This window comes from Rhinopithecus roxellana, chromosome 13, assembly GCF_007565055.1.
Source record: "Rhinopithecus roxellana isolate Shanxi Qingling chromosome 13, ASM756505v1, whole genome shotgun sequence".
NCBI classification, from domain to species: domain Eukaryota; kingdom Metazoa; phylum Chordata; class Mammalia; order Primates; family Cercopithecidae; genus Rhinopithecus; species Rhinopithecus roxellana.
This window is the reverse complement of record NC_044561.1, coordinates 81,874,601-81,902,211: the sequence shown is the minus strand read 5'-3', so window position 1 is coordinate 81,902,211 and position 27,611 is coordinate 81,874,601. Positions and strand designations below refer to the sequence as shown.

At 36.2% G+C, this 27,611-nt stretch overlaps 1 protein-coding gene across 1 annotated transcript in view; it reads left to right on the top strand.

The window, feature by feature from the left end:
- Positions 1–27,611, top strand: part of XRN2 (5'-3' exoribonuclease 2) — a 90,709-nt gene that overhangs the window by 35,459 nt on the left and 27,639 nt on the right. Inside the window, exons 14-24 of the mRNA XM_010369102.2 lie at positions 1,727–1,771; positions 3,408–3,539; positions 7,212–7,330; positions 9,499–9,634; positions 11,197–11,304; positions 11,397–11,486; positions 12,797–12,869; positions 18,155–18,238; positions 19,428–19,525; positions 20,120–20,199; positions 21,256–21,312. Coding sequence (XP_010367404.2) covers positions 1,727–1,771; positions 3,408–3,539; positions 7,212–7,330; positions 9,499–9,634; positions 11,197–11,304; positions 11,397–11,486; positions 12,797–12,869; positions 18,155–18,238; positions 19,428–19,525; positions 20,120–20,199; positions 21,256–21,312 — 1,022 coding nt within the window. The remainder of the gene's footprint in view (positions 1–1,726; positions 1,772–3,407; positions 3,540–7,211; positions 7,331–9,498; positions 9,635–11,196; positions 11,305–11,396; positions 11,487–12,796; positions 12,870–18,154; positions 18,239–19,427; positions 19,526–20,119; positions 20,200–21,255; positions 21,313–27,611) is intronic.

Genomic DNA, 27,611 nt, shown 5'->3' with positions numbered 1-27,611 from the left:
GATGATCAGAGGCAGTTGGATTATGAACATATTTTGAAGGTGGAACCAGTGGGATTGGCAAATGGATTCAATATAGAGTGTAAGAGAAGGAAAGGTGACAAAAGACTGAAAGATGTTTTGAGCAACCCTCATGAAAAGACTGGGAGGTGCAAAGGTGGGGTGGGGATTCTATTTCAGACATGTGAAGTTTGAGATAGCCAAATGGAGATGCTAAGTATGAAGAGGCCCTGGTTGGGGAGCCATCAGCATGTAGATGGTGTTTAAAGCCATGAGACCAGGTGATGACTCCCATGGGAGGAGAAAAGTGGAGGTACTTGGCCCAGGGGAGCACCAACATGAACCCATTTGTGCCCAGTATTACATTATTGGAATGATAAGCTTGTGGGAGTTATTTATATCCTACTGCTCAAGGTCATCCCCAAGGTGTGATTTTTCACACAAAAAACTTGCAGCCTCCGGCATAAATGGGTTAAGAAGTTGGGGAGTTGAGGAGGTAAGACATAGCAAGAGGGAAGGAGATCAGGTGAGTGTAGCTTCCTGGAAGCCAAGTGAAGACTGTGATCCAAGGAGGAAAGAATCCTGGTCAGATAAGGACTGAAGTTTCACTAATGGATTTCATAGTCTGCAGGTCATTGGTGACCTACACATGAGAAGTTTCATTGAAGATGGGACAGAAGCTTGATTAAATAAATCAGTGGTTTCTACATCAGAGGAGATTTTAGGGTAGTTGATCTCCTGGGCTCCACTTCAGAGCAGGAGACTTAAGTATCCAGCATTCAGCTTTTTGCCTGGCAGAAAGCACCAATTTCCAATTTCCTTAAGGCCTTATATTGCAGTTGGTAGGACTGACTTGGAAGTGTACCTACTAGGATGACCGTCAGTATAGGATCCACTGACCCCTGTTTCAGGCTACAACAGCAGCTGTGGCCACCCTAGCTGTCATTTCAGTTCCTTGATACTCAGGGAAACTTGGGCATGGGCATGGGAGGCCCACGAATGACCCAGGGTTAGTAGGGAACAAGGTGAACACAAAATTCTGTCCAGTTGAAACCATGGCTGCAATTTGGAAATGAGTAGGGGGAAAGAATCAACGTGGGCTAGACCCTCGCCTGTGAATTAAATTGGCACAGAGTAGTAAGCTGTGCATACATCTGAATTTCTTTCCTTTTTTTCATTGGATTGATGGAATCTGGCCGGGGTGGGGGATAATGTTTGCATAGAGTCCCACTTCTCTCTTTTCTCTATTGTGCCATGCACGCTACAGAGTAAGAGCCCTTTTTAGGTAACAGAGTCTAATTAAATTGTCTTGCTGATTTTTAAAAAAATGGATACCTTAGTTATTAACTACATTCAACTAAACCTTAAGAATTGTTGAGTTTTTTTTTTTTTAAACTTACTTGTGTCTTCTCCATATTGACAGCCTGTTTGCTCCAGGATAAAACCAAGGGTCTTTGTAATGGCTTTGCATTTTCCTGAAATGATTCAAAAGCTTTCTGAACAGAATTACCAAGAACAATTAAATTGTTTCTAAATTCAGTCTTCTATTGTTAAGTTCTGATAAGCAGCGTTTTGAACATATAGTCTTGTTGCCTGGTTTAATCATATACCTAGATTTCTGGTGTCGTCCTTTAAAACTTAAGTTGTCTCCCAAATCATTCCTGGTAATGCTTAACTCTGACATTTTTGTGTAATTATTTGACAGAATATGTGGATTTTATACTTTTAGGACAGTTTTAGAAGACGACAGAAAGAAAAAAGAAAGAGAATGAAGGTGAGTTTTAATTGATTTCATGAGATTGGCAATAGCGTAATTTTACAATTTATGAGGAAGATGTTCATTACAGTAGCTTTATTCTTTGTCCAGTAGGACTTGGTCAGGGACGTAAGTGTCCACCCAATTGCCTTTTTACCTGTAGAAAGAACACTGGTGTCGATTTTAAAGAAGGTCCTCTAGGCTCTGGTGTCTGAAGGGATACACTTGGGAGGTGAGAGGTGGGTGGCATTTAGCTATTTGAATGGTTTACAGCAATCAAGTATTGTTTTTTAAGTAAAAATGGTCAATCTTTTGTATCCCCTTGAAAGTTTGTAGAAACTTGTAGAAACTCTTGTTTCTACATATTTGTCAGGTTAATCTTTCTAGAACATAACACTCTAAACTTGTTTCTCTGCTCTAAAAGCACCACTGACTCCTTAATCCCCTCAGAATCCAATTCTATCTTAGTTTGGTGTTCAGAGCACACTGTCATCTCGTTGAATTCCAGCTGTCCAGCATATCCCCTGTTGTCTTCTAAATACACTATGTCCCTGCTAAGAGTGTTGTGTTCATTCGTAACATCTGAATGGATTTCTGACTTTGCAGCTCACTGACATCTTACCTTTTCTACAAGGCCTCCCTTCTTGGTTATGCTCATAGTACAGATTGAGCAATCCTTTCTTTTAACTCTGGTGCTTCCTACCTCTGATACATGTTTTCTTACCTACTTGCATAATGCTTTGTAGACATTTAACTTCTTTAGTTCTTGTTTTCTTATCTTCCCTACTAGATTTTCAAGCTTGTGGAGTTTAAGGACTGATTTTTACTACGTTTTGTTAGAATTAAGCAATTTCAGGAAACAAGAAGGGAGAAAAGTAGAGTTATTTATTGTTGCAGTGGGTTCAAAATCATTTAGATTGGGAGGGGCTTGTTTGGTTTCTACTTATATATTATTATTTTAGTCAGTATCTTTTATCAGTCAGCCAAGATTATCACCTATGTTAGCTATAATTATATCTAATTAATTGGAAATAAAGAGTTAAATTCTAGCAAGGTGAAGGTAAATAAAAGTTGTATTTCCACAAAAATTAGCCGGGTGTGGTGATGTGCACCTGTAATCCCAGCTACTTGGGAGGCTGAGGTGAGAGGATCGCTTGAATTTGGGAGGCAGAGGTTACAGTGAGCTGAGATCGCATCACTGCACTCCCAGCTGCACAACAGAGTGAGACTCTGCCTCAAAAATAAATAAATAAATTTAAAAAGTTGTATTTCCTAAGTATAACTCAAACTCAACTTTTTTTTAACCTAAATTATATTGTTTTTATTTGCCTGAAATTGTGTCTTGAATGTTTTCTGTAATTGTAAAAAGCAGTGGATTAGCATAATGAGACTTGAAAGATTTTCTCTATGTTTCAGGACAATGTATTATATGTACTTCAGGGCAGAGTTATTAAGTATTATACGCTATTGTTTGGAAGGTATAAGTTACCATCAAATCAAAGTGTAGACAACCTTGTAATTAAAATGAAGATCATTTGGTCTTTTAGTGGGTTTTGTAAAGTGCTTACAGTTTGGACTTTATTCCATTGCATTCTTTGTGTCATCTGTGTTGTGATTTAATTTTAATTTCTGCATTCATTTCCATTTATGTTAGAGAGATCAACCAGCTTTCACTCCTAGTGGAATATTAACTCCTCATGCCTTGGGTTCAAGAAATTCACCAGGTTCTCAAGTAGCCAGTAATCCGAGACAAGCAGCCTATGAAATGAGGATGCAGAATAACTCTGTAAGTGGCTTACTTTTATGTGGTATTTAAAAGGGGTGAATATCACATGCCTCTTGCAGGGGGATGTGTGTGTGAAATTTATCACAGCCTGGAGTTTTGTTTTATAATTTTTCTTAATTGCTTTTCCTTGAGATATTTTTAGTTCTGTTAAGTCCATCTTTATCAATATGAAAATATCCAAATGATGTGAAAGAAAAGCATGTAGGATTGTTGATAACATGCGAATATAAAGAGATAGCTAATTCCAGTTTGGGTGACAGAGTGAGACCCTGTCTCAAAAATAAGCCAAGTGGCTGCAGTGTTTTTGTAATGCAGATGAACCACACGCTACTTCCCCCTTCTCCAAAGAACACGCTACTTCCCCCTTCTCCAAAGAACACGCTACTTCCCCCTTCTCCAAAGAATAGGGTGGTGAATGGTACTAGAACCTTGTCAAGGGACATCCATATGTCTCCAAGCTGGGGCAAGAGGAGGAGGATGGGTTTTATTCCCTTATTTCCCCTTTCCTTCAGTGGGCAGTTGTGAGCATTTTGCAAAATAGTATTCCTTAGGTGTAAGCTCTGGCTCTCCAATTCAGCATGAAATAGATCTGAATAAATATCTTAAGGTAGCCCTTACTATTCAAACTCTGGTTGCTCCCTGTTTGTGAACTCAGCAACTGCATGCATTTATTTGCCTTGTATTCTTCCATATTTGAACTTGGTAATCCAAACTCCGGAAGCAAATCAACCTATCCTGCAAGGCTGTACTTTGTCCACCACCTTCCTATTGTAGTGAAAATAAACCATGAGCTCTCAGAATACCCAGTGGGACAGCAGCAGGGCTGAGGGAACAGACCCTGATCTAACAGTAGAGGAAGGAACATACACTTTTGCTATGATATATCCAAGGAAATTGAATAAGCTTGGATGTTTAATTTTTGTTATTCTGTTAGTTATCCTATTGATGATCATATGGAACGGAAATAGCTGATGCCCATCATTCAAGATTTTAGTGACTACCATACCTGCAGAGCAGAACTGAGAGTGACTGGTGTTGTCATATGCCCTGTTGGGGGTAGAGTACTTTTTCTTTTTGATCTTGGGAGGCAGGCAGGTTTAAAATTTGCCAGCTGTGGTTGCTTCAAGAAGGATTCCAGTGTTACCTTCAGGCTCGTAGGATTACGCTGCAGGACCAGACTGTAGATCGATAACATCTGCCACAGGAGTAGTAATGGGGAGATTGGTGATGAGGTTGCTTCTTTGATTCTGTCTTAGTTAACTCCCCTTGCCACAATTATTTCTATATAGAGGAGGTATGGAATTCGAATCTTTGCAGAGTGGGATTTTCACCTAGAATGTTCTAAATTTAAGGAAATTTTGAAGCCAAATTACCAGTTTATTTAAAGGGAGCCATTTAAGTTTCAGATTTCTGTTGTTTTATTTTTCTGAGCTGTTGGGTTGTAGTCTCTAGTACTTGTCTACTGATGATGAACATTCTTAGTGTTTTATTAAATAGCTTCCATTTCCTTATATATATGGTTTTATATTTAGCATTCTTCAGTGTGGTTTCATTATATCTAATTTGATTAAAAAACAGCTTAAGAAGAAATTTGAATTTATATGAATCTGGTTATATTGAGAAAGGAATATTTTTGTTGGTAGAGGCAGAGCAGTGGAGATTTAGCATTAAATGGTGAACAGCATTTTTTTCTAGAAAGTATATTATTATTTTTGTTTTCTAAAGGTAGAGTTTACATCTTGTTAGTCAATAATTAATTTTGTTAAAGTTTGCGTTTTACACAACTTCTCTGTAGACAATTAATGGGAATGTCGCTCTCATAATTTAATCGAAATGGATTAGTGTAGTGTTGAAAAAACAATGGTGATTACTTACTGAATGATTAACCACCATGTACCAGGTAGGCAGCATGCCAGTTATCTTTCACATGTATTGATGCATTTAATCCTTGCAATAACTTGTAAGGAAACAGAACATTATCATCCCCATTTTAAGATGAGGCCCACGAGGTTAAGTAATAAATTGTTCAAGGCCACACAGCCAGTAAAGGTTGAATTTGGTATTTCAGACTCAGATCTGTATAACTAAAATACAGTAATACCTGCCTTGTTTTCCAAGTACAACAGTGCCTTCCTGTATTTATTTTTATTGGGGTTTTTTTTTTGACTGTATTGTCTGTACCTTTTCATTAATAACATTGACATTATATGTTTTTAAAAGAGAAGTGCTCTAAGTTCTATGTGAAATATGATTTCGTATTTTGTTAACTTTTCTTGACCCGTGGTATGAACTGTGTTTATGCTGTGGATACTGTAATTGTTAAATAATTTAAATGGCCTTCTGTGCTCTCAGTTTAAAAAAAATTCAATTTACTTGAAATAGCTAATACACTGTGAGTAACAGAAGAAAAACTTGACTGTGGAAATGTTTCTGCCCCTTATGTTTTTGGTGATGTGGTCCTTTAGCCTGAGTAACTAACGTTGCAGAAGAGTTTCTTTTAATTTTTAGATTAAATATTAAAATGTTAGTTATATTAAAATATGTTAATTAAAATTAAACTATTATGTTAATTGAGTTAGGTACAATGGGAAGATAATACTGAATTTAAAGTGACAGCTAAGTCTTTGAAATACTAATAAAATCTGCATTTTTCTAGGATGACTAATAGATTTGTATTTATAGATTGACTTTTAAAACAGAACATATAAAGTAATTTAAGTTTTCTTTTCTTTTTTTTTTTTTTTTGAGACAGAGTCTCGCTCTGTCACCCAGGCTGGAGTGCAGTGGCCGGATCTCAGCTCACTGCAAGCTCCGCCTCCCGGGTTTACACCATTCTCCTGCCTCAGCCTCCCGAGTAGCTGGGACTACAGGTGCCGCCACCTCACCCGGCTAGTTTTTTGTATTTTTAGTAGAGACGGGGTTTCACCGTGTTAGCCAGGATGGTCTCGATCTCCTGACCTCGTGATCCGCCCGTCTCGGCCTCCCAAAGTGCTGGGATTACAGGCTTGAGCCACCGCGCCTGGCTAGTAATTTAAGTTTTCTAACACAGTCTCATTAAACTTGCTTTTCAGAGTGGTTGTACTAGGTTGAAGACTTAAGTAAACATTTAACTGCATTCTCACCAGCATTGACTATTTGATATATTATTACATCTATTTTATTGTATATTATATGCTATATATGTAATACATTTTATATATAACATAGAACTATACATATCTATAAAATATATGTATGTTTTTTCCCCTCATAGCTTTGCCATTTGGTAGGTGGCAAATGATTGTGAATTCCTAGCAGGAATTGTTACAGTGGATTGTCACAAATGAGTGTGAACCACCAAGGGAAAATAAAATTCGAGTACTATAATTTTTAAAAATCTATAAAATTAAAACCTTTTTTTTTGCTTCAGAAACTTTTTTTTTTTTTTTTTGCCCTAATAGTGTTAATTCTTTTCAGTTTAAGCATGGGAAGTTTGAGTATTACATTACTTCTTTTGAGGAGAAGTGAAATGGAGCAAGATCAGTCTCTGTACTTTCTAAATATATTTACCATCTCTACGTAGTAGCTTTAAAAATGTTACTTGAAACACGGTAAGTAGTGATGGTTGGATGTACCTTCTTATGTAAAATGAATAATGAAATCCTTCTTCTGTAATGTCATCATTATCTGCAGAGTCCTTCAATATCTCCTAATACGAGTTTCACATCTGATGGCTCCCCGTCTCCAATAGGAGGAATTAAGCGAAAAGCAGAAGACAGTGACAGTGAACCTGAGCCAGAGGATAACGTCAGGTGAAGCCATTTTTTGGTAGCACTTTGTTAGCAAATTGCTGAAATAGATGCAGTCTAATTAATGCTATTTAGCTTAGAGCAGCAGTGCCTTCAGATGCTTGCCTGTGATCTTTTTATCCATCAGTAATTAATGTGGAGGGTTAGAATAGTCAGTAAATTCCAGTGAGATGTGTAAGCTATAGCTGTTAAACCTAAGTGTCTAGATTAGTATGCGTGCAGGCTTTCGTCCTCCAATCCACTTTTCCCTCTGAGACCAGGCACAAGATCGGCTAGACATGAGGTGTTTAGCTCTGACTATGTGATCTGAATGTTGCTGTTTGGAGACTGATTAAATTTTCAAGCTGCTTAACCTAGAAAGTTCAGTTATACTTAGACACTTAATATAGGTTGCCTTAGTCTTCTCAATTGAAAGAGTTCTTCCTCAAAATGAAATATGCAGAAATCATTCTGTTAAGAGATCAATATGTATGTTTTTTAAAAACTACAAACTTGCATATGCACAATTGTATTTCATGAGAGGAGTTTCCCTTTAACTGTATACTTCAAATTTAAAATAGGAAGCTGATTCTTTAATTCATCCTGAAGTTTGAGATCATTATATAATAAGATTAACAGCCTCTCATGTAATTAAATCCAGATTTGAACCGTGGGCTCCAAGTGCAAAAGGCCAACAATCTCAATAATTGTAGCTCATTAAGAATTTAGGAAAACGATCTATTTCAAAGGTAAACAAGACAGTAGTCACCTACAGCTCATGCTTCTTTTGCAGGACATGGAAAGTGTGTGATTTGTGTTTATGATTAGAAACTTTGCAAGGGTCATGTGTGGTTCTGCATTTTTCTAACATCCTTTGATTTCAAATCCATGTCTACTTGTGATTGAACATTTACTTACTCTGTATATCTTTAGTTTCTATCCTCTACTTTCTGTACTTTGGATTTTCCTCTCACAGCATGTCTTTGGTTTTGTTTACTATGTAGCCATCATGATCAATACTAGTTTAATAGGTAACTTGATTTGTTTAGTATTTTATTGTTTAATCCTAGAGGATAATTAAGGGTGAAAATGCCTCTACCAAGAAATGCTTGGGGCTTTTAGCATTTTTTCATTAATATTTTCTGTAAAATAGTGATAATCCACCTTATGGATAGGGTATTTCTAATTGTTATTCTATGAATCGTTTGTGTTGTGGGAGGGGTAGATTAAAACTGATATGGTATATTCTGAAACATGACTGCAATTAATATGTGAAATCTGGCACGTGGAAAAGAGGCCTAAATGAAGAATCATCTTGATGTTCTTGATCTGTTCTGATGTTTTTAAAAGTGTTCTTTGGCTTCTTCATGTTCCTTAAATGTTAAATCTTAGAGAATAAGAAATGGATTCTTAAAAAAAAAAAATACATTGGGTGAAAATGTGGTTGGTCACATTGTATTTTCAGTGATGAATGATAATTTAGTGGATTCATTGACCTGCTTCTAGATTTTACCATAACATACATGTTTGTGTGTGTGTATGTATACATAGATATATAGAGATATAGAATGTGTATGTCTCTCTATATATATCTCTATCTCCTTTCCTTAAGCCATCAACAGCTCTTAGCTGAAAGAGGGATAAGGCCCAAGCAAGGATAGAGAGAGTAGGTATACACATAATTTCTGCCTAATGTCTAGATTATTCTTTTATAAATTTATTTTTTACATTTAAAAAAGTTACCTGTGTGAGTCTTAAGTAATTTAGTTGACTTTCTTTGTATGGTTTAAATATATTTTAACAAACTAAGGAACTTGAACTATATAAAATATCTTCAATATTTGAATCTTAACATGTAGCTTTAGAATTGTACAAAGAAACATGTAAAGTAGTAGTAAAATTTGAGCAAACGTGTTCTATATCTTTTTCACTAACATTTTTAAAATGTGGTTTTATAATGGTCTTACCAGAATCAGTGATTGGGGTGTGTTTAACTGTCTTTAAGTTGATAATAAATCCTATGAAATTAGACTTTTTAGAAATAATTAAATGAATCTGTGTTAGCATGACTGTTTAACTCTTTCACATTTCCCCTGGATATTAAATATAAATTGATTTGGGGTATAAATTGGTAGACAGCCTGTTACTGAAGGTGTGTTAATTCAGCATACATGAGCTGTGCCTGGTTTTAGGTTATGGGAAGCTGGCTGGAAGCAGCGGTACTACAAGAACAAATTTGATGTGGATGCAGCTGATGAGAAATTCCGTCGGAAAGTTGTGCAGTCGTACGTTGAAGGACTTTGCTGGGTTCTTAGATATTATTACCAGGTACAAAAAGAATATTTTCCTCTGAATTTGTAGTTAATCATTTAAGAAAAATAGTGATTTTTTTTTTTTTTTTTGAGACGGAATCTTGCTCTGTCGCCCAGGCTGGAGTGCAATGGCGTGATCTTGGCTCACTGCAACCTCTGCCTCCCGGGTTCAAGCGATTCTCCTGCCTCAGCCTCATGAGTAGCTGGGATTACAGAGCGCACCACCACGCCCGGCTAATTTTTGTATATTTAGTAGAGATGGGGTTTCACCATGTTGGTCAGGCTGGTCTCAAACTCCTGACCTCGTGATCCGCCTGCCTCGGCCTTCTAAAGTACTGGGGTTAGAGGCATGAGCCACTACGCCCAGCCAGGTAATTTCTGTACTAATAGTATTATTGAGCTGGATCCTGAAAACAAACCCAGGCTCATTTTTTAAAGCTCACTATTCAGAAGTCCATAATTGTAAATACTTATTTGTGAAGACTTGGAAGCTTCTTAGATATTAATATAGAAACAAAGCTAATTTTTGTTAAAAGTATTTTCAGCATCAAGAATGTGGTTGACTGCACTTTAAGATGATGAAAGGTTAGTGCTTTTTAAATTGGAGTATAAAATTAACTGAGTAATGAATTGATAGTCACTAAATGACTGAACAGAGGACAAAGCCTGGAAAATACCAGTAAGAATTCTAAAGGAATTTGAATGCTACCCTTTTCATAATATAGTGATGATACATGAAGCACATTCTAATTGGAATAACCTGTATCCTACGTTTTGATAATTGGTGAGAGATTAGGTAGACATATTGAGGATTGTAACACTGATAGTTAATATCTGGTTTTGTGCTTAGAGAGCAAACCAAGTTAAATTTGGTGTGACCTGGGAATAGATGAAGTTTGTTGACAAGTAGACAGTAACACAGTGCACTGAGTATTGACTATTAAGTATTCTGTTTGCATGTTTTTCTCCTACTGTCAAGATTTAAATTTACTAGACACTGTCAGAACACATCTTAGATATCTTTCCTATGAGTATAACTTGCTTTTGTTTTCTTGTTGGTGTGTTTACTCACGTGTTTTTATAGTCAAAAGAAACTTGTCAGGTGAAAATATGATGGTGAATTTTAAAATGAAACTCATGGCTATTTTACTCTCAACCGCTGTTCCAATCATGTCTTGTACCACCTTACATGCTCAGTAAATGTCAGCTGTGACTGCTTTTGGTTTTACTTGATGATGACAGCTCTAGAGATGGAAAGAAATGTCACCAAATGTATTTTAAGGATAGAAATTTTCACCAAATTGTGTTTGTGAATATGAAGTTTGGCAGTAACTACTGATTTTTCAAAGATGCTTTGTAGTATTTTTAAAGTCAAAGAGCCATTGATATGAATTAGAAACTTCAAACTTAAACAATTTTTAGGAGTCATGGAAAAGATCAGTATTTGGAATATATACCAAAAGTCATGTGTTTTATGAATAGAGTATTATAGGTTAACAGTCTAATTTTTGTTTTTTTTAATTGTGTTCATCATTAACATAGGTTTTTTATTTTGTTGTTACTTTTTAATGATTCTAGGGCTGTGCTTCCTGGAAGTGGTATTATCCATTTCATTATGCACCATTTGCTTCAGACTTTGAAGGCATTGCAGACATGCCATCTGATTTTGAGAAGGGTACAAAACCGGTAAGCTTAATTACTTAAAGTCATAAAATTTATAGAATTTTGGATTAGGTAATAATCTTGGGTCTTTTAACATTGTTTTTTTTTTTTTTCAGTTTAAACCACTGGAACAACTTATGGGAGTTTTTCCAGCTGCAAGTGGTAATTTTCTACCTCCATCATGGCGGAAGCTCATGAGTGATCCTGTGAGTCTCAGTATTTTGAATGTGTGGGTGACAGGATTTTTGTCATACGTTTTATTACTATTAGTTACAATTGCTTTTGCAGCTGATAGTTAAAACAGTGAAGTACAGAAAGAAAGTATGTTTTTTACTCCAAACACACATATATTTCCTGCTTTCTTTGGCCCTACATAGTAGATCGGTTTGTTTTGGGGAGAAATTTTTGTTTGTTTGTTTGTTTGTTTTGTTTTGTTTTGTTTTGTTTTTCCAGAGGGAGTCTCGCTGTGTCGCCCAGGCTGGAGTGCAGTGGCACTATCTTGGTTCACTGCAAAGCTCCGCCTCCTGGATTCACACTATTTTCCTGCCTCAGCCTCCTGAGTAGCTGGGACTACAGGCGCCTACCACCATGCCTGACTAATTTTTTATATTTTCAGTAGAGATGGGGTTTCACTGTGTTAGCCAGGATGGTCTCGATCTCCTGACTTCATGATCTGCCCACCTCGGCCTCCCAAAGTGCTGGAATTACAGGCGTGAGCCACTGCACCTGGCTGGGGAGAAATTTTTATAACAGTCATTTTGTTCTCTAGCTACCTGTAAGTCTTTAATTTTATTTGTTCCAGCCATATATGGTAGCCACCAGAGATGAGGAGACTGCCTTACCCAAAATCACCTGTGAACTTGTTTTGTATGCTAGCTAGAAAGAGTGAGACCCAGCCAGGAAGTAGGAAGTGTTAGAGTACGTAAACCCTTTACTTTCTGCTTGCCTGAGGCCCATAGTTGTCAATTCTAAAATTCTTCTACAATAATGCTTTTTCTTTTCATCTTTTAAAATAACATTGTTCATTTTGTTTTACTCTACTTGGGATTAATGACCTAATATCTCCTAACATTTTTTTAAAAAGGAATGCACTTTATTTTCTCATCAGACCTTTTTTTTTTTTTGAGACGGAGTCTCGCTCTGTCGCCCAGGCTGGAGTGCAGTGGCCGGATCTCAGCTGACTGCAAGCTCCGCCTCCCGGGTTTATGCCATTCTCCTGCCCCAGCCTCCCGAGTAGTTGGGACTACAGGTGCCCGCCACCTCACCCGGCTAGTTTTTTTTTTTTTTTTGTATTTTTTTAGTAGAGACGGGGTTTCACCATGTTAGCCAGGATAGTCTCGATCTCCTGACCTCGTGATCCGCCCGCCTCGGCCTCCCAAAGTGCTGGGATTACAGGCTTGAGCCACTGCGCCCGGCCTTTCATCAGACCTTATACTTGAATGAAAGTCATATCAAATTCTTTATAACAGAGATGTGTGACTTCTGTTTTGATTCTTTACTTTTCTCCCTGATACAGGATTCTAGTATAATTGACTTCTATCCTGAAGATTTTGCTATTGATTTGAATGGGAAGAAATATGCATGGCAAGGTAAAATTTAGATGTTCTTTTCTGGTAAAACTATGAGCAAACATAATTTTTGAAATGAAAGAATTCTGTAAAAGATAAATATTTTAGCCTGGGCAACGTGGTGAAATCTCATCCCTACAAAAAATACAAAAATTAGCCTGGCGTGGTGGCTTGCACCTGTAGTCCCATCTACTTGGGAGGCTGAGGTGGGAGGATTACTTGAGTCTAGGAGGTCTGGGTTACAGGCAGCCATGATTGCACCACCACATTGCAGCCTGGGGGACAGAGTGAGGCCCTGTCTCATAAATAAATAAATAAATAAATAAATAAATAAATACTTTAAAAGGTAAATATTTTAAGAGTTATATGTGAAATATTGATATTTCTCCATCCAACTTGGGATTAGCAATGATTAATAGTAAATTTAATTATAACATTCTTAGAAGCAGTAAATTGGGTTGAAATAGGTTGATAATTACATCTTTTGTTTCCTTTGTGATTAATTAATGGGGCTTGTTACATTCAGTGGTCAGTAGCTCATTATCACCTTTTGAGGTTGCTGAGAAATACAGAAACACAGGAGTGTCCATATGTAGATTTACGTATACGCCATGGAAACTTTTGAAAAATATGCCAGAAACTTTTATTTAGTTTAAATACTTGATGTTGATCATTACTTTTCCTGCTACTTTTTCATTCCATTAACAGATTTTGTAGGAATGGCTATATAAAATTAGTACTAACTTTAAGGTGTTGTTTACCACTCAACCAATATGTGATGATTGAATGTAAAATACAATAAAGAAATATCTCTTACACTGTAAACCAGCTGTTGTTTCACACTAAAGCCATCCTGCAGCAAATTATTTAACCCTTTCTTCCACCAAACATTTTCCTAGGGTAATAAACACATTTGGTAAAATCATATTTTCGTTTTTTTCTTATTGTTCCCTGTGGTTGGAATGGCCAATGAAATGGCTTACAGAGAGTCTTGAGACAAAGGGGAATAAATAATATAATTTACGAATTGAAAAATCATGAGGCTTTGGAGTTGGCTTGATTTATGTATTAGCGGAAGTATCATATCACTTCAGTGGAATGATCATGGAAATGCACCCATTGGGGTTATATAAGTGTTGTGTGCTTCATGATCATGTATTATTCCATGTTAAATGGATTGGAGATTCGGGTTTTTCAAGATGCTTTGTGGAGAATGTCTTGATTAAAGCAGAGAGAGAAGATACATAGGACAGTGAGAGATATAAAAGTACTAAGTAAATTAATTAAGCAAATATATATTTGTGTGTGTTAAATAAGTAAATTATTAAATCATTGGGTTTATTAAGTAGATAAGTATATAAACATGCAGGTGACTTGTCAACTCTGTCATTGTGGTATGTATTATTTCTTTCACTGACGGGATATTTTCAATATAACTTAACTCTAGGGGAAAAGTAAGATAATGTACAAGAGTTTAGATTTCTTCACATCCTCTCCAACATTTGTTATTTTGTTTTCATTAGTAATAACCATGCTAATGGGTGTGAATGGTATTTCACTGTGGTGGCGATATGTATTCCCTAATGATGAGTGATACTGAACATCCTTTCATTTGCTTTTTGGCCATTTCTAAATCTTTGGAGAAATGTCTTTTCAGGTCCTTTGCCCAATTTTGAATTGGGATTGATTTTGTTTTTTGCATTATAGAAGTTTTTTTTATATATTCTGGACATTAATCTTTTATTGAATATATGATTTGCATATATTTTCTCTCATTCTGTGGATTATCTTTTCACCCTGCGATGATGTCCTTTGACGCACACAAGTTTTAAATTTTGATGAAATCAAATTTATCTTTTTTGTTGCTTCCTGTGCTTTTGGTGTCATATCCAAGAAATCTTTACCAAATCCAACATCATGAATCTTTCTTCCTATGTGTACTTCTAAAAGTTATACAGTTTTAGCTCTTACATTTAAGTTTGTGATCCATTTTGAGTTAATTTTTGTATATGGTGTAAGGTAATGGTCCAGCTTCATTCTTTTGCATGTGCCTATCCAGTTTTCCTGGCACCACTTGTTGAAAAGACTATTCTTTCCCCCATTGAATAAGTTGGCACTCTTGTTGAAAATTAATTGACCATATATGTAAAGGTTTATTTCTGGGCTTTCTATTCTAGTCCATTGAGCTATGTGTTCTTATGCCAATGCTATACTGTTATAATTACTGTAGCTTCGTAGTGAGTTTTAAAGTCAGAAATTGTGTTTTCCAACTTTAATCTTTTTTTTTTTTTTTTTTTTTTGAGACGGAGTCTCGCTCTGTCCCCCAGGCTGGAGTGCAGTGGCCGGATCTCAGCTCACTGCAAGCTCTGCCTCCCAGGTTTACGCCATTCTCCTACCTCAGCCTCCTGAGTAGCTGGGACTACAGGCGCCCACCACCACACCCAGCTAGCTTTTTTTGTATTTTTTAGTAGAGACGGGGTTTCACCGGGTTAGCCAGGATGGTCTCGATCTGACCTCGTGATCCGCCCGTCTTGGCCTCCCAAAGTGCTGGGATTACAGGCTTGAGCCACCACGCCCGGCCTCCAACTTTATTCTTATTCAAGGTCCCTTGAGATTTCACATGAGTTTTAGGATGGGTTTAAATTTTGACCTCAAATATTTTTGTATTTTATACAATGTTTTATATAAATATTTTTACTTAGCTCAGTAGCGAGAACACACTTTTCTTGAGGTAAAATTTAGTACTGTTGGGAAATACAGTTTCTTCCTCATACATGTTTTTAAAACTTACTTAGTGAAAGTAATGATAATACTTAAACTCTTACCTGGATGAGTACATCTTAATGGAAGATAAAATATATCTGGATACTTCAACATTTTTAAACTTGTGCTTATCAACATTATATGTAATTTTTTTTTTTTTAAAGACAGAGTCTCACTTTGTCGCCCAGACTGGAGTGCAGTGACGTGATCTTGGCTCACTGTAACCTCTCTCTTGCAGGTCCAAGCAATTCTCCTGCCTCAGCCTCCTGAGTAGCTGGGATTACAGGTGTGTGCCATCACACCTGGCTCATTTTTTTGTATTTTTTGTAGAGGTGGGGTTTTGCCATGTTGACCAGGCTGGTCCTGAACTCCTGACCTCAGGTAATCCGCCTGCCCTGGCCTCCCAAAGTGTTGGGATTACAGGTGTGAGCCACCGCACTGGGCCCAACATACGTTATTTAAAGGCAAGATCGTTTTGGTCCATTTGCCTAGTACTATATAGATATATAGTATAGTAGTTTTGATTGCTGTATATTTTATATATGAATAGAAAATTTAAGTTAAGTCCATCAAGTCACACAGTGGCAGAGTTAAGACCTGAACTCAGAAAGTCTGATACTGAGCTCATGTTTGAAGTGACTGTGTAATACCTAAGTTATTACCACTACTTGGGCTCCCTCTGGGTATTGAAAGAATTCAGTGAGATAATGCATGTAACATAAGAAGTGTTCAGAAACAGTAGCTGCTATTCTCATGTTTACTATCAGCTCACTCCAGCTCTGTCATATCTGGATGTAAGGCATTCCTTTCTATGCTGGTCAGTAGGGCTAATTTATTGCTTAGTAACTTCCTTGCTGTTGAGTAGCACTTCATATTGTTAACTGATTGGATTTAGCTTCTGGAATTGATACTGTAGAAAAGTCTTATTATATATATGTATTATATATATATAAATATATAGCATGGTTTTTTATATATATATATATGTACTGGGTAGGACATATATATATCTTAAATGTAGTGGGTAGAAAACAAGCTACATGATGCTGTAGTTTCCCCTTGAAATATTTCTCTGAAGTGTATGACTAAATAATATTTTAGCAATTTCCTAGGTTTTCTTCATGTGTTTACCAGTAATTGAAATAACCTGACTCACATGTGAGATATTAAGATCCTTAAAATCACTCTTTTAGGCCATTCAAAATTCATACTAGAACTTAGTTTCTTTTTAACTTAAAAAAAAAAAAAAAAAAGATCAGGTGCAGTGGCTCACGCCTGTAATCTGAGGACTTTGGGAGGCCAAGTTGGAAGGATTGCTTGAAACGAGGAATTTGAGACCAGCCTGGGTAACACAAGGAGACCTCATGTCTACAAAAATTTTAAAGATTAGCTGGTTGTGGTGGTGGCATGTGCCTGTAGTCCCAGCTATTCAGAAGGCTGAAGTGGGAGGACTGCTTGAGGCTGTGAGTCTGAGACTGAGGCTGCGAGTTTGAGACTGCAATGAGAAATGATCATGCCACTGCACTCCAGCCTGGGTGACAGAGTGAGACCTTATCTTAAAAATTAAAACAATATATCTTACTAGGTAGTAAAATTGAACATGTTTCCTAACTTTGAAAATGCAGTAGCTAAATAATTAAGACTTGGAAACCTTTTCATTTCTCATAATTTTAAAGGGAATAGTCACAAATAACAGTGGTTTTGAGTAGCAGTAGTTTCAGAATTATTTAACACTATTTAGCATTTGTCTTTGCTGTGTATCTTAAAATTTTTATTTAGCCAAAATACTACCTATACTGTGTATAGCAGAAAATGCATATGCTTCAATAACTTTGTATATTTTTCTTATAGCATTGTATTAGTGATGTGTTTCTTCAAAAATTATGCATCTGGGTCCAAATAAGTGCCCTTAATTTCAGCATACTCCAGAGGATCATTTTAAGCCCCAAATGAATAGCCTCTGTTCTATCCCCTGCCCCCAAGTTACTTAAGCAAGTCTTTAAAAATTTTTTGTATATAATTAGTAGGCTTTAAAATGTAAAAAGAATACTATGGAATTTTAGAGCAGGAGGAGATCCTTGAATTCTGGTTGAACAGAATTGAGTATTTTAGTTGAAATGCTCTCATTTTACAAAAGATGAAACCAAGTACTAGAAAGATGAAAGGACATGCTTAAGCCCTAGGGAGAGTAACTGGCTTGCTTGGGGGCATCTTAGTAACTAAAGTGAGAACATATACTGGTATCTAGGTAGCCATTTGTTCATTTATTTAAAATTTTTATCACCATGGAGTTAAGATTCAGAAAACATGATTTTCCATATAAGCCATTAAAGAAGAGAAAATATGTAGAATTTTTTCTTCTGCCACTACATGGAAAATATTAGCATCTGAGTTTTGGCTTAATGAGACAATAAGAGTTCAATTCCAAAATGTTTTTGTATCAGCAAGGAAACTCTACTAGAAAGGTTGATTTCGACCAATGATAAATTGGAATTTGGGTGATCCTGGTAGCAGGGGTGGTTCATTTGCACTTGTTTTCCCAGGTGTTGCTCTCTTGCCATTCGTGGATGAGCGAAGGCTACGAGCTGCCCTAGAAGAGGTATACCCAGACCTCACTCCAGAAGAGAGTAAGAATTATACTTCCTAGTTAACATTGATCTGTGTAATATACACTTTATATTTCTGTATAAAATTAGACCTTCCTTCCATTTGTCAAATTTCCCATAAAGGGGGCATAAATCATTGATTTTATTTTCTTATTACAGACGTTGACTTTGCTTCTTAATTCATTATCTGTAAGTTGAGTAGTAGTTAAATAAAATGTTTTAACTTACAAGTATTTGTTAAATTTTTAAAAAAGCAATACTTCAACAATATCCTTTGGCATTTTGATTCTTATATGATATGCATGCACGAAAGTATCTTTTGCCTGTTGGGAAGATATTATTCATTTTCTTCATCTGCCTTCTCCCCTACTCCTCCTTCCCCCCAATAATTACTTTGTTTAAAAGGTTAGGGTGAAACAAAAGCATATACTCTTAGAGTGCTAACTTGAAATATGACGTAAAAGGAGGTATTTTGTAATTAATACTGATAATAAAATGTATTCATATTCAGAAATTGCAAAGCTGGGCTCTATTGAAAAATTTAATACCATTATAATAAGCCTCTAGAAACAATTTCTGTATCAAAAAGATTGTCTTTTAGAACAATCTTTTCATCAGATGACACTGTTTATGTTTCCTCAGGGAATGATTATGTATTATACTAAGAAATTGAGTTTATTATAAATAAGAAAACATTGTCCTTTATCTTGCAGTATATTTATATATATTTCAGTGGGTTTTTTAATGATAATTATTGATCTTTTTGAAACTTTTTTGTTAAAATATTTTTTTTCCCATAGAGGCACATCACACATTTAGATTATCACTATAATTAAAAAATTGGTTTTTAATTGATATGTAATAAGTTATATATTTTTGGGGTCCATGTGGTATTTTGATACCTATATACAATATGTGCTGATCAAAATAGGGTAATTGAGATATCCATAACCTCACATTTATCTTTTCTTTGTGTTGGGAACATTACAGTTTTTTTCTTCTATTTTGAAATATGTAATAAATTACTAACTTCCTCACAGTACTATCAAATACTAGAACTTACTGTTGTCTAACTTATCACTTTAAAATTATTTTTCATAAATTTTATAATTAAGTTCTTAACATTTAGATGCTTTCCCTTGTTTTATGCTCATAAAAATTGGTCTTGCAGTTTTTTATGTGTAGGTGTTATTCTTTTCTTTTCCCCTAGCCAGAAGAAACAGCCTTGGAGGTGATGTCTTATTTGTGGGGAAACATCACCCACTCCATGACTTCATTTTAGAGCTGTACCAGACAGGTTCCACAGAGGTATGTTACGCAATTTAGTTAATTAGAAATGCACTTTTTAAAATTGTGGTAAAATGTGCATAACATAAAATTTACCATTGTAACAATTTTTAAGTGCTTATAATTCTGTGGCATTAAGTATATTTACAGTGTTGTATAACCATCAACACTTTTTCAGAACTTTTTCATCTTCCCAAATATGATTTCTGTACCTTTTAAATAATATTAAATAATATCTCCTCATTCTGCCCTTCTCATTCTCTAGTAACTTCTACTTTCTGCCTCTGTGAATTTGATACCTGTGTTCTTGATACTTCATATAAGTGAAATGATACAGTATTTTGTATTGGCTTTGTGTCTGGCTTATTTCATTTAGCATAATGTTTTCAAGGTTCATTGATATTGTAGCATGTATCAGAATTTCATACCTTCTTATGGCTGAATAATACTCTATTTGTATGTGTACTTTTTAATCCACTTATCTATTGGTAAATATTTGGGTTTGTTTCTGCCTTTCGGCTCTTACGAATGATGCTGCTATGAACACTCAAGAATCTGCTTGAGTCCCAGTTTTCCATTCTTTGCATATGAGATCAGAAATGCATTTTTCCACAGCCAGTGGATGTACCCCCTGAACTATGTCATGGGATTCAAGGAAAGTTTTCTTTGGATGAAGAAGCCATTCTTCCAGATCAGTAAGTTTCATTTTGTATATAATTGAGGTGACTGGAAGGAAGTTTAGTTAGGATTTTTTTCCTTGTTGTCTAAATGTTTATTTTCTAATAATAGTGAGAAAATTGTGTTTAAAATAAGACAAAACCTTGCTGACTGAAAAAGGCTTGCGTCCAAAGCCCAGCTCTTCATAGTAGCTGTGTCACCTTGTGCAGGGAGATCTGGGAGTCCCTTGCAGGATATCCCGAAGGTCAAAGCTCTTTTCATAATGATACTAAGATGTTATGGTGTTACTTGCTTTTCTTATACTTCCTCTCTTGAGTGCACAGTGGAGTTTTTCAGAGGCCTCTCAAGGGATAGGAGCAGAGGAAAGTAGCTATTAAACAGATACTAACCAGATATTAATGAGATTTTTGAAAGTGTACAACAGTGACATTGTTTTGCTTTGTAAAAAATAGCTTTTCATAAGAATTATTTATGTTAACATGTAGGGTTATCTTTAATTATTTTAAAATTTCTTAGTCATAATTTTTAATGGGTAAATGTTCATAAATATAACCACTATAAACAAAAGCCCTTTGAGATTTAAGAATGTAAAAAGGTTCTGAGACCAGAGTTTGTGAACCACGTCTCAAGGGTACATTTCCAGGAATGGAACTGCTGTATGTGTATCTTCATTTTTTTTCTAGGTAATATTTCTAGATGGGTTTTCAAAGTGGTTACACTGTGTTGTAATCCCAGTGGCAGTTTGTGAGAGATCTTGTTTCTCTACATTTTGGCAAACCCTTGTCATAACTTTAATTTCTGTCAGTCTGGTGGATGCTTATTGACATCTTGTGGTTTATAGTTGCAGTTCTCTGAGTGTTAATGAGATTGAATGCCTTATGGTTAATAGTTAGCCATTTCATTTATGTGGTACTTACTGTTTTTTTAAAGATATAAATGGTTTTATTGTTTGTGTTAGTGCATTCTAATGATTTATCTTTTCTGAAGACTAACAAATGTAGCAACATCTTATTTTCACTTACCTAAAAGGTTACAGTTTACAGATAGATGTTTCTTCTCTTGTTTCCTTCTAGAATAGTATGTTCTCCTGTTCCTATGTTAAGGGATCTGACACAGAACACTGTAGTCAGGTAAGTTTTCCAAAATTCATGGCATTCACTGAGAACACAGCTCTGAACTTGCAAATCCATTTTAAAAGACCTCTGATTCACAAGGAAATGGCAGCTGTTAATCCACCAGTGCTTTGAGATTGGAGAGTCCCTGTGTTGCAGACCTTAGAGCAGAGCCTCTTGACTCTAAATTATGTATATTGTTAAGGTTACTGATTTAACATGCTTGCTTATCTGTTTTCTGGTTTCCCATGACAACCTGTAATTCTTCCTGGATTAGGCAAGTGGGAAGTAAAGAGTAGGAGTATCTAGCAGTTTGTTATATAGGAACAAACAGAACTCTACACCCCAGAGGTTCACACAGCTTCCCTGCATTACAACAGATTATTTTACTTATGTTTATAATCGAGGCCCTGCAGGGTTTGAAAACAAAAATATTCTGTAGTATATTTTAGTTAAGATGACATAGAACAGAATATATTTGTGAAAATTTTTATTAGCAATTATAAACTTAAAGGGCTGATTTCTTCTCTCTGGAAAACTAATTTATATCTCAGTTCTTTGGTGCCGACAGCATATTCTATTGAGTAAAAGTAATATAAAATGTAATATGACCGTTTGGACTAAAATCCAACAAATTGACTACTCTTTTGTATTATATAATGACAAATTTTGATGGCAGAATTTAGTTGTCATTTTCACCAATCTTTAGGTAAGACTAAAGCAAACACATCTCAGGTATTCAAGAATTTGATAAAAGCCTGCTAATCCTGAATCCTCCTTTTCCATCCAGTTTTGTTTATCTCCCCCTCAGGAAATATTTTAGATATTTTTTTTAGATTTGCCTTTGTGAAGTATAAACATGTTTATTTCCGATCTTTAATGGATTCAGGTAGTAAATGATTGCCATTCTGGAAAGGCTTTTATTTAAAGAAAACTATTGTGAATTCGGAAAATCTTTCTGGATGAGTTGCTTACGTATATCTTTAGGTATAAGTTTTTGTTTATCTTTACACCTAATTTGTCCTGGCTCTTTGTCTTTGTGCTCTTTTGTTAAGGGTGGGGTACAGAATTGAAAGCCATGCTCCTAAACCCATCACAAACAATCTGGCTCTGACAAATTCATTGTGAACACTGTATTAACCCTTGGGGTCTCTGGCTTGCATTAAAGCATTGGCGCTTCAGGCCAATTAATTCCACGGTTCTCTCTTTGGATTGTCACGTTTGCTTGTGCTTCTCAATTTTTCTGCATGTATTCAAGGGCCTTCCTGCCTAACCCTCTAGAAATAGTTAATTCTACTTGACTATCTAATTAGGATAGAGAGGCTTGCCTAGAGGAGAGTTACAGAATTAATGGACACATTTTGGAATTTTTGTTTGGATGATGATGTTGTTGGTTGGCTGTTTCTGAGCCTAAAGGGGCCTTTGGTATTTAGTATACACTGTGTTCACAAGATTATTAAATTTATAAAACAGACCAGGCACTGTGGCTCACACCTGTAATCCCAGCACTTTTGGGAGGCCAGAATGGGTGGATCATCTGAGATCAGGAGTTCAAGACTAGCCTGGCCAACATGGTGAAACCCTATCTCTACTAAAACTACAAAAAATTAGCCGGGCATGGTGGTGGTACACACCTGTAGTCCCAGCTACTCGGGAGGCTGAGGTGAGAGAACTGCTTGAACCTGGGAGGCCAAGGCCTCAGTGAGCCAAGATCACGCCACTTGGGCAACAGAGCAAGACTCCATCTCAAAAAAAAAAAAAAAAAAAAAAAAAAGTATAAAACAAATCCCAGATCTAAATGCATATTCAGGTATATGTTGAAAATAACTTTATAATAAAATCAATTAAATTAGGTTAATTTGCTGAAGATTTGTGGGAGACTGAAGTTAACTTCCCTTAAGTAAAAGTAATTTTCAGTGCTTTCTTTGAAGGGTGGCAACATTAGGCTGAGATCCAGTTTTTACAGCAGATTTTTGTGTGTTTGTTTTAGGGCTCATTGTAGATTCCAGTGTTAAATTTGCTTTATAACTTTAAATTATAATTTTCAGATTTAAAAAAATCTCAAAATATACTCACCAGTCATTTGCCAGTTATTTCTCTTTTGACTCCTGGCATTTTTTCCTTTTCCTTATTTAAAAACGTCTAGTATCCCATTTGATATTTGAGAAATCGTTTCCTCAAGTTGAGTTTAGGTAAGTTCTTCCCATTGTATTCATTCTTATCTGTAGTGCTCAGAAAGTATGTTATACAGGCTGTTGAAGTCCCTTAAATTCGTAGACAGACCCTTAGAGAATATGGTCAACTCTAACCTAGGAGATCATATTTTTTTTCCCATTTCTAATTCCATAAATTACTCAACATATTAGCTTCTGCATGTGACTTTAAAATCATAGAAGAGTTTTCCTCCCAATCTGTCATCTGAAGGGTAAGTGCATATGTGTGCTTTTACTTTTTCAAGGCCTGACGTAGCTTGGCAGGGCCCTGGCTCTGTGCCTGAACCCCCAAGTCCTCAGGATGCTTCCTTCCTGCCCAGGCTGATCCCTTCAGTCCCCTTTGACCTCTGCCCCTCTCTCCTGTTGTTTGAAGTGCTCTTCATTTCTTTTCTCCACCTGCCCCATAGCCTGCCGTTTATTGCTTTGCTTTTCTTCTAAAGCATAATTTATACAGTTTTTATGTATGTAGTTTCCAGCAGTAGTGTCGTTAGGTTTTTTTTCCTCATAGCACCCAGCAGCATAGTTCTAAACCCATATTTAAAAAGCCCAGTTGTTCATAATGTTGCAACAAGTGTTTTCCAAAGTCTTTGAAGAGCCTAAACTTTTTTCTTCAGAGGAGTGTTTCTCAGACTTTTTGTATTCATTTTTGGATGAATCAGACAAGGTATAGAATGTTTTGTCTCTTCAAGGAGATTTTTTGTTTTAATGTGGATGTGTATGAAGATGGATTTTTAAAGTAACTATTTCTGTAGCATTTGCAAGGCTTGTGCTTGGCAAGCAGATAATTCGAAATCCAAAGCCTGAAGGAAGTGGAATACATGTAGTCAGCAGTGGATTTGATGGTGGAAAACAGTTGGGAAAGTTTCACTTTCATTGCCTGCAGTACTTTATAGGATGCTGAATTGGTTAACCTCTTCTGATAGAATGTCACAATTCTATAAACTCTTTAAGTGTTTTAAAATGTCGAGTATATGAATCATGAAATTTCCCTGCAAGAACAGTTTGCCTTTGTATGCCAATTTAGCATTAATTATGGAATGTATCAGGGAAAGGTTGTGTAAAAATGAAACTTGATATTTGGAGTTTTCTGCTTTCTTTGTGAAGTGTGCTAACACTCTCTAACAGTAATACTTAAAATAGCATTTCTAAGGATAATTCTTTTTATTTTTTCTAAGGATAATTCTTAAAGCGAATCAGAAAAAGGCGTTCTATATTCCATTCCTTTTCTGCTGAGACTTTGCTACAATATTTTCTTAACAGCAGTGCTGAAAGTGCTACTTGTGGTATAAACAAAAGCACTGTTCAGTTTTCTTATTTTCAACCATGCTTAGGTTTTAAATTTTTATTTACTTTTCCCTTGGTGTGTTTATGAAGACAATCAAGCGATTAAAATAGGTTACCTGTCAAGGAAAGGATCTGTTATGCTGCTTGGGGAAAAGCTGGTCTGGTACATAAAAGCTTGATGCATCAACAGTGTTTCACCTGCATTTGGAAAAAGTGGATAAAAATACTATTGTTTAAAAATACTTCAGTTTACAGAATTAGATGAAGTAATACAAATCTAAACACAAGTCTCTTACCTCAGCTGGGCAGACTGTTGAGTCTATAGGCTGTGTTAACTCATTTCCTTCCTCTGCTTTTCAGAGCTTGTGTGAGGGTGCTTCTCTCTTTACCTCAGTGTTACTTACTACTTCCCTAGATAAGCTCTCCACAAGTAAACCCTTTTGCGTCTGATGATGGAATTTAAATGACATAGACATGAAAAAAATAAAAGACCTTCAAAAGTTTGGATCCATATAAAAAGTTACCTTTTGAGTCTGTGCCTAATGGGTTCCTGCTTAGTCTGTGTGACTTTTAGGAAGTTTGTTTGAGTCTGAGTCATGGCTGTTATCACATTGGAAAAATACATTTCTAAAAACATAATAGATCTTAGCATACATTTTTGGGAACAAATTAAAATACTACAAATTGTTCAACCCTTGGAAGCTTAATCCATTTTAGGAGAGAGTGTGTCTTCAAATTGTTCTCAGAGATCCAAGGAAAAATGGTATTATTACTTTGTTGTCATTAGTGTCCTTGTCTTTGAATGGAAACTTCCAAACTTATTTTTAGATACTCCTTTTCTATCTCCTAATGGTTTGTATTGTATTAAGTGTGTAGATCTTTTTGTTGAGTGTGGTTCTGAGGGGAAGTAGGGATGATCTTGGAGACTGTCCTGTTGACTTGGAAAGTTTTTCCCTTTCAGAGCAGGAGCATGAATAATGGAATTTTAAAAACAATTTTGTTAAGGAACAATTGGGAAATAAATGGATCTGTTTTCTCAAACTTTAGTTTCAGCTATCTTATTAAATCTCTTGTTATAACCATTCTCCTGCAGAAGTGAGTATCTCTGTGACCCTGGGATTTTCCCTTCTCCCTGGGAGCTTACTACCTTGGCTATTTCCTTCATTTTCTTAGTTTCGGGTCTTTCTGTGCATGACTTGGAGATCTTCTTCTGAGCTCCATCTCCATTCTAGTTCCAGCCTTACTATTTTATTTACTTTCCCAACATTCCCATCCCAGATGTGTGTCGAAGACTTGCTTAGGCTCTGTTGGTGACCACTTTGTGGGTGTCCCTCTGCTCTCGCACACTGCTGCTGAGTTGTTCTTTCTGAAATGATCTTTGATGATTTTTACGTCCTTATTGACTACTTGCAAAGGCATTACATTATATTCACACAAACCCTCCATGACCATAACCCGCTTCAGTTACCTTTCTTCCTGCCCCACTTCTGCCTAAATGCGTTTTTACTTTAATCTAGCCCTTCTCAACTGGAGTTCCATGGGAGAATTCTGCCTTGCGATCTTAAAGCATCTGTTGTACGTATCAGATTGTAGGTAGCAGTTTGTGTCCTGTATCTCTAGAATGATACTAACTATGTTTTTTCCTTGGGAGAATTGAGAATGTACTCACTCATCATTTTTTGTAGGGCTTAATTCCCTCCCACGTCCCCACTGAGAAGGGCTGCTCCAGTAAAACTGTGCTGTTCCTTGGTCCTGGGACCCCTTTCCATATCTTTATTCCATTTGTTTCCCTTGCCACCCTGTAACCCATCCTGTCTCATCTTAAACCACAGCCTCTTGGATGATGTTTTCCTCGGTCCTCGGGTGAAATAATTCCCATCCTCCCCCTTCTCTCCCGCCAGTACACACATACCTTTAGCCTACACTGACAAAGATGTTTGTATGGAAGGTGTATGCACACACATGCTTTGACTCAGCATCTTTTCTGTGCCTGTTGTTGCATTTTTCCACTTTCTTCCTTATTTCTCTTATTAGAAGGGAAGGCAGGCTTGATGCCTGGCGGTGTCCATAACCCCCCTCCCACCATGAACCATACATGCAATAGATATTCTAACAGTTTGGCAAACTGCTAAAAAAAGCCCTGCTGAAACAGATACCTGCTTCAAAACACTATTTGCAAGTCTTGCTTTGTTACTTGACTTTTTATCTGCAAAGCCCTAACGAGCCCAAATACTTAAGTACCATTTTCTGTCATCCTCTCAGTTTATCGCTGTCTGTCCTACCTTGCCCTGCCCCATGCTATCTTGCCAGTAGAAAAAAATCTGAGCTAAAGACAGTTGCCAGTGAAGAGTGAGTTGTAAGAAGAACTAGTTGAGTAATAAGTATTGTTCAGCTGTTCTTGAGCTCATGGTACATTTATTGTAAGTGAATCCATTTTTGTGTACTTAAATTTAAAATGAAAATTTCTGTAAAGCGGGTGGACTCTAGTTAAAGCGGCAGTATTCAAAAAGAAAAGAGCTAACTAAAAATGTCAACCAGGTTAATAAAACTTTTTTTAAAAACCTTTTTAACTGACTGTAAGTGTAAGTGTAATCATTGGAGGAATTTTGAAAAATATAAAAAAAAGGAAACAAGTTACTAACTTATACAGAAAAATCACTGATAATCGATTGATGAATATGTCTAGTCTGTTGTATATATGTTTCCCATGTCATTAAGGTCATTCAGTATTCTGTTACAAAATTTTTGGGGTTTTTTTGTTTTTGTTTTTGAGACGGAGTCTCTGTTGCCCAGGCTGGAGTGCAGTGGCATGGTCTTGGC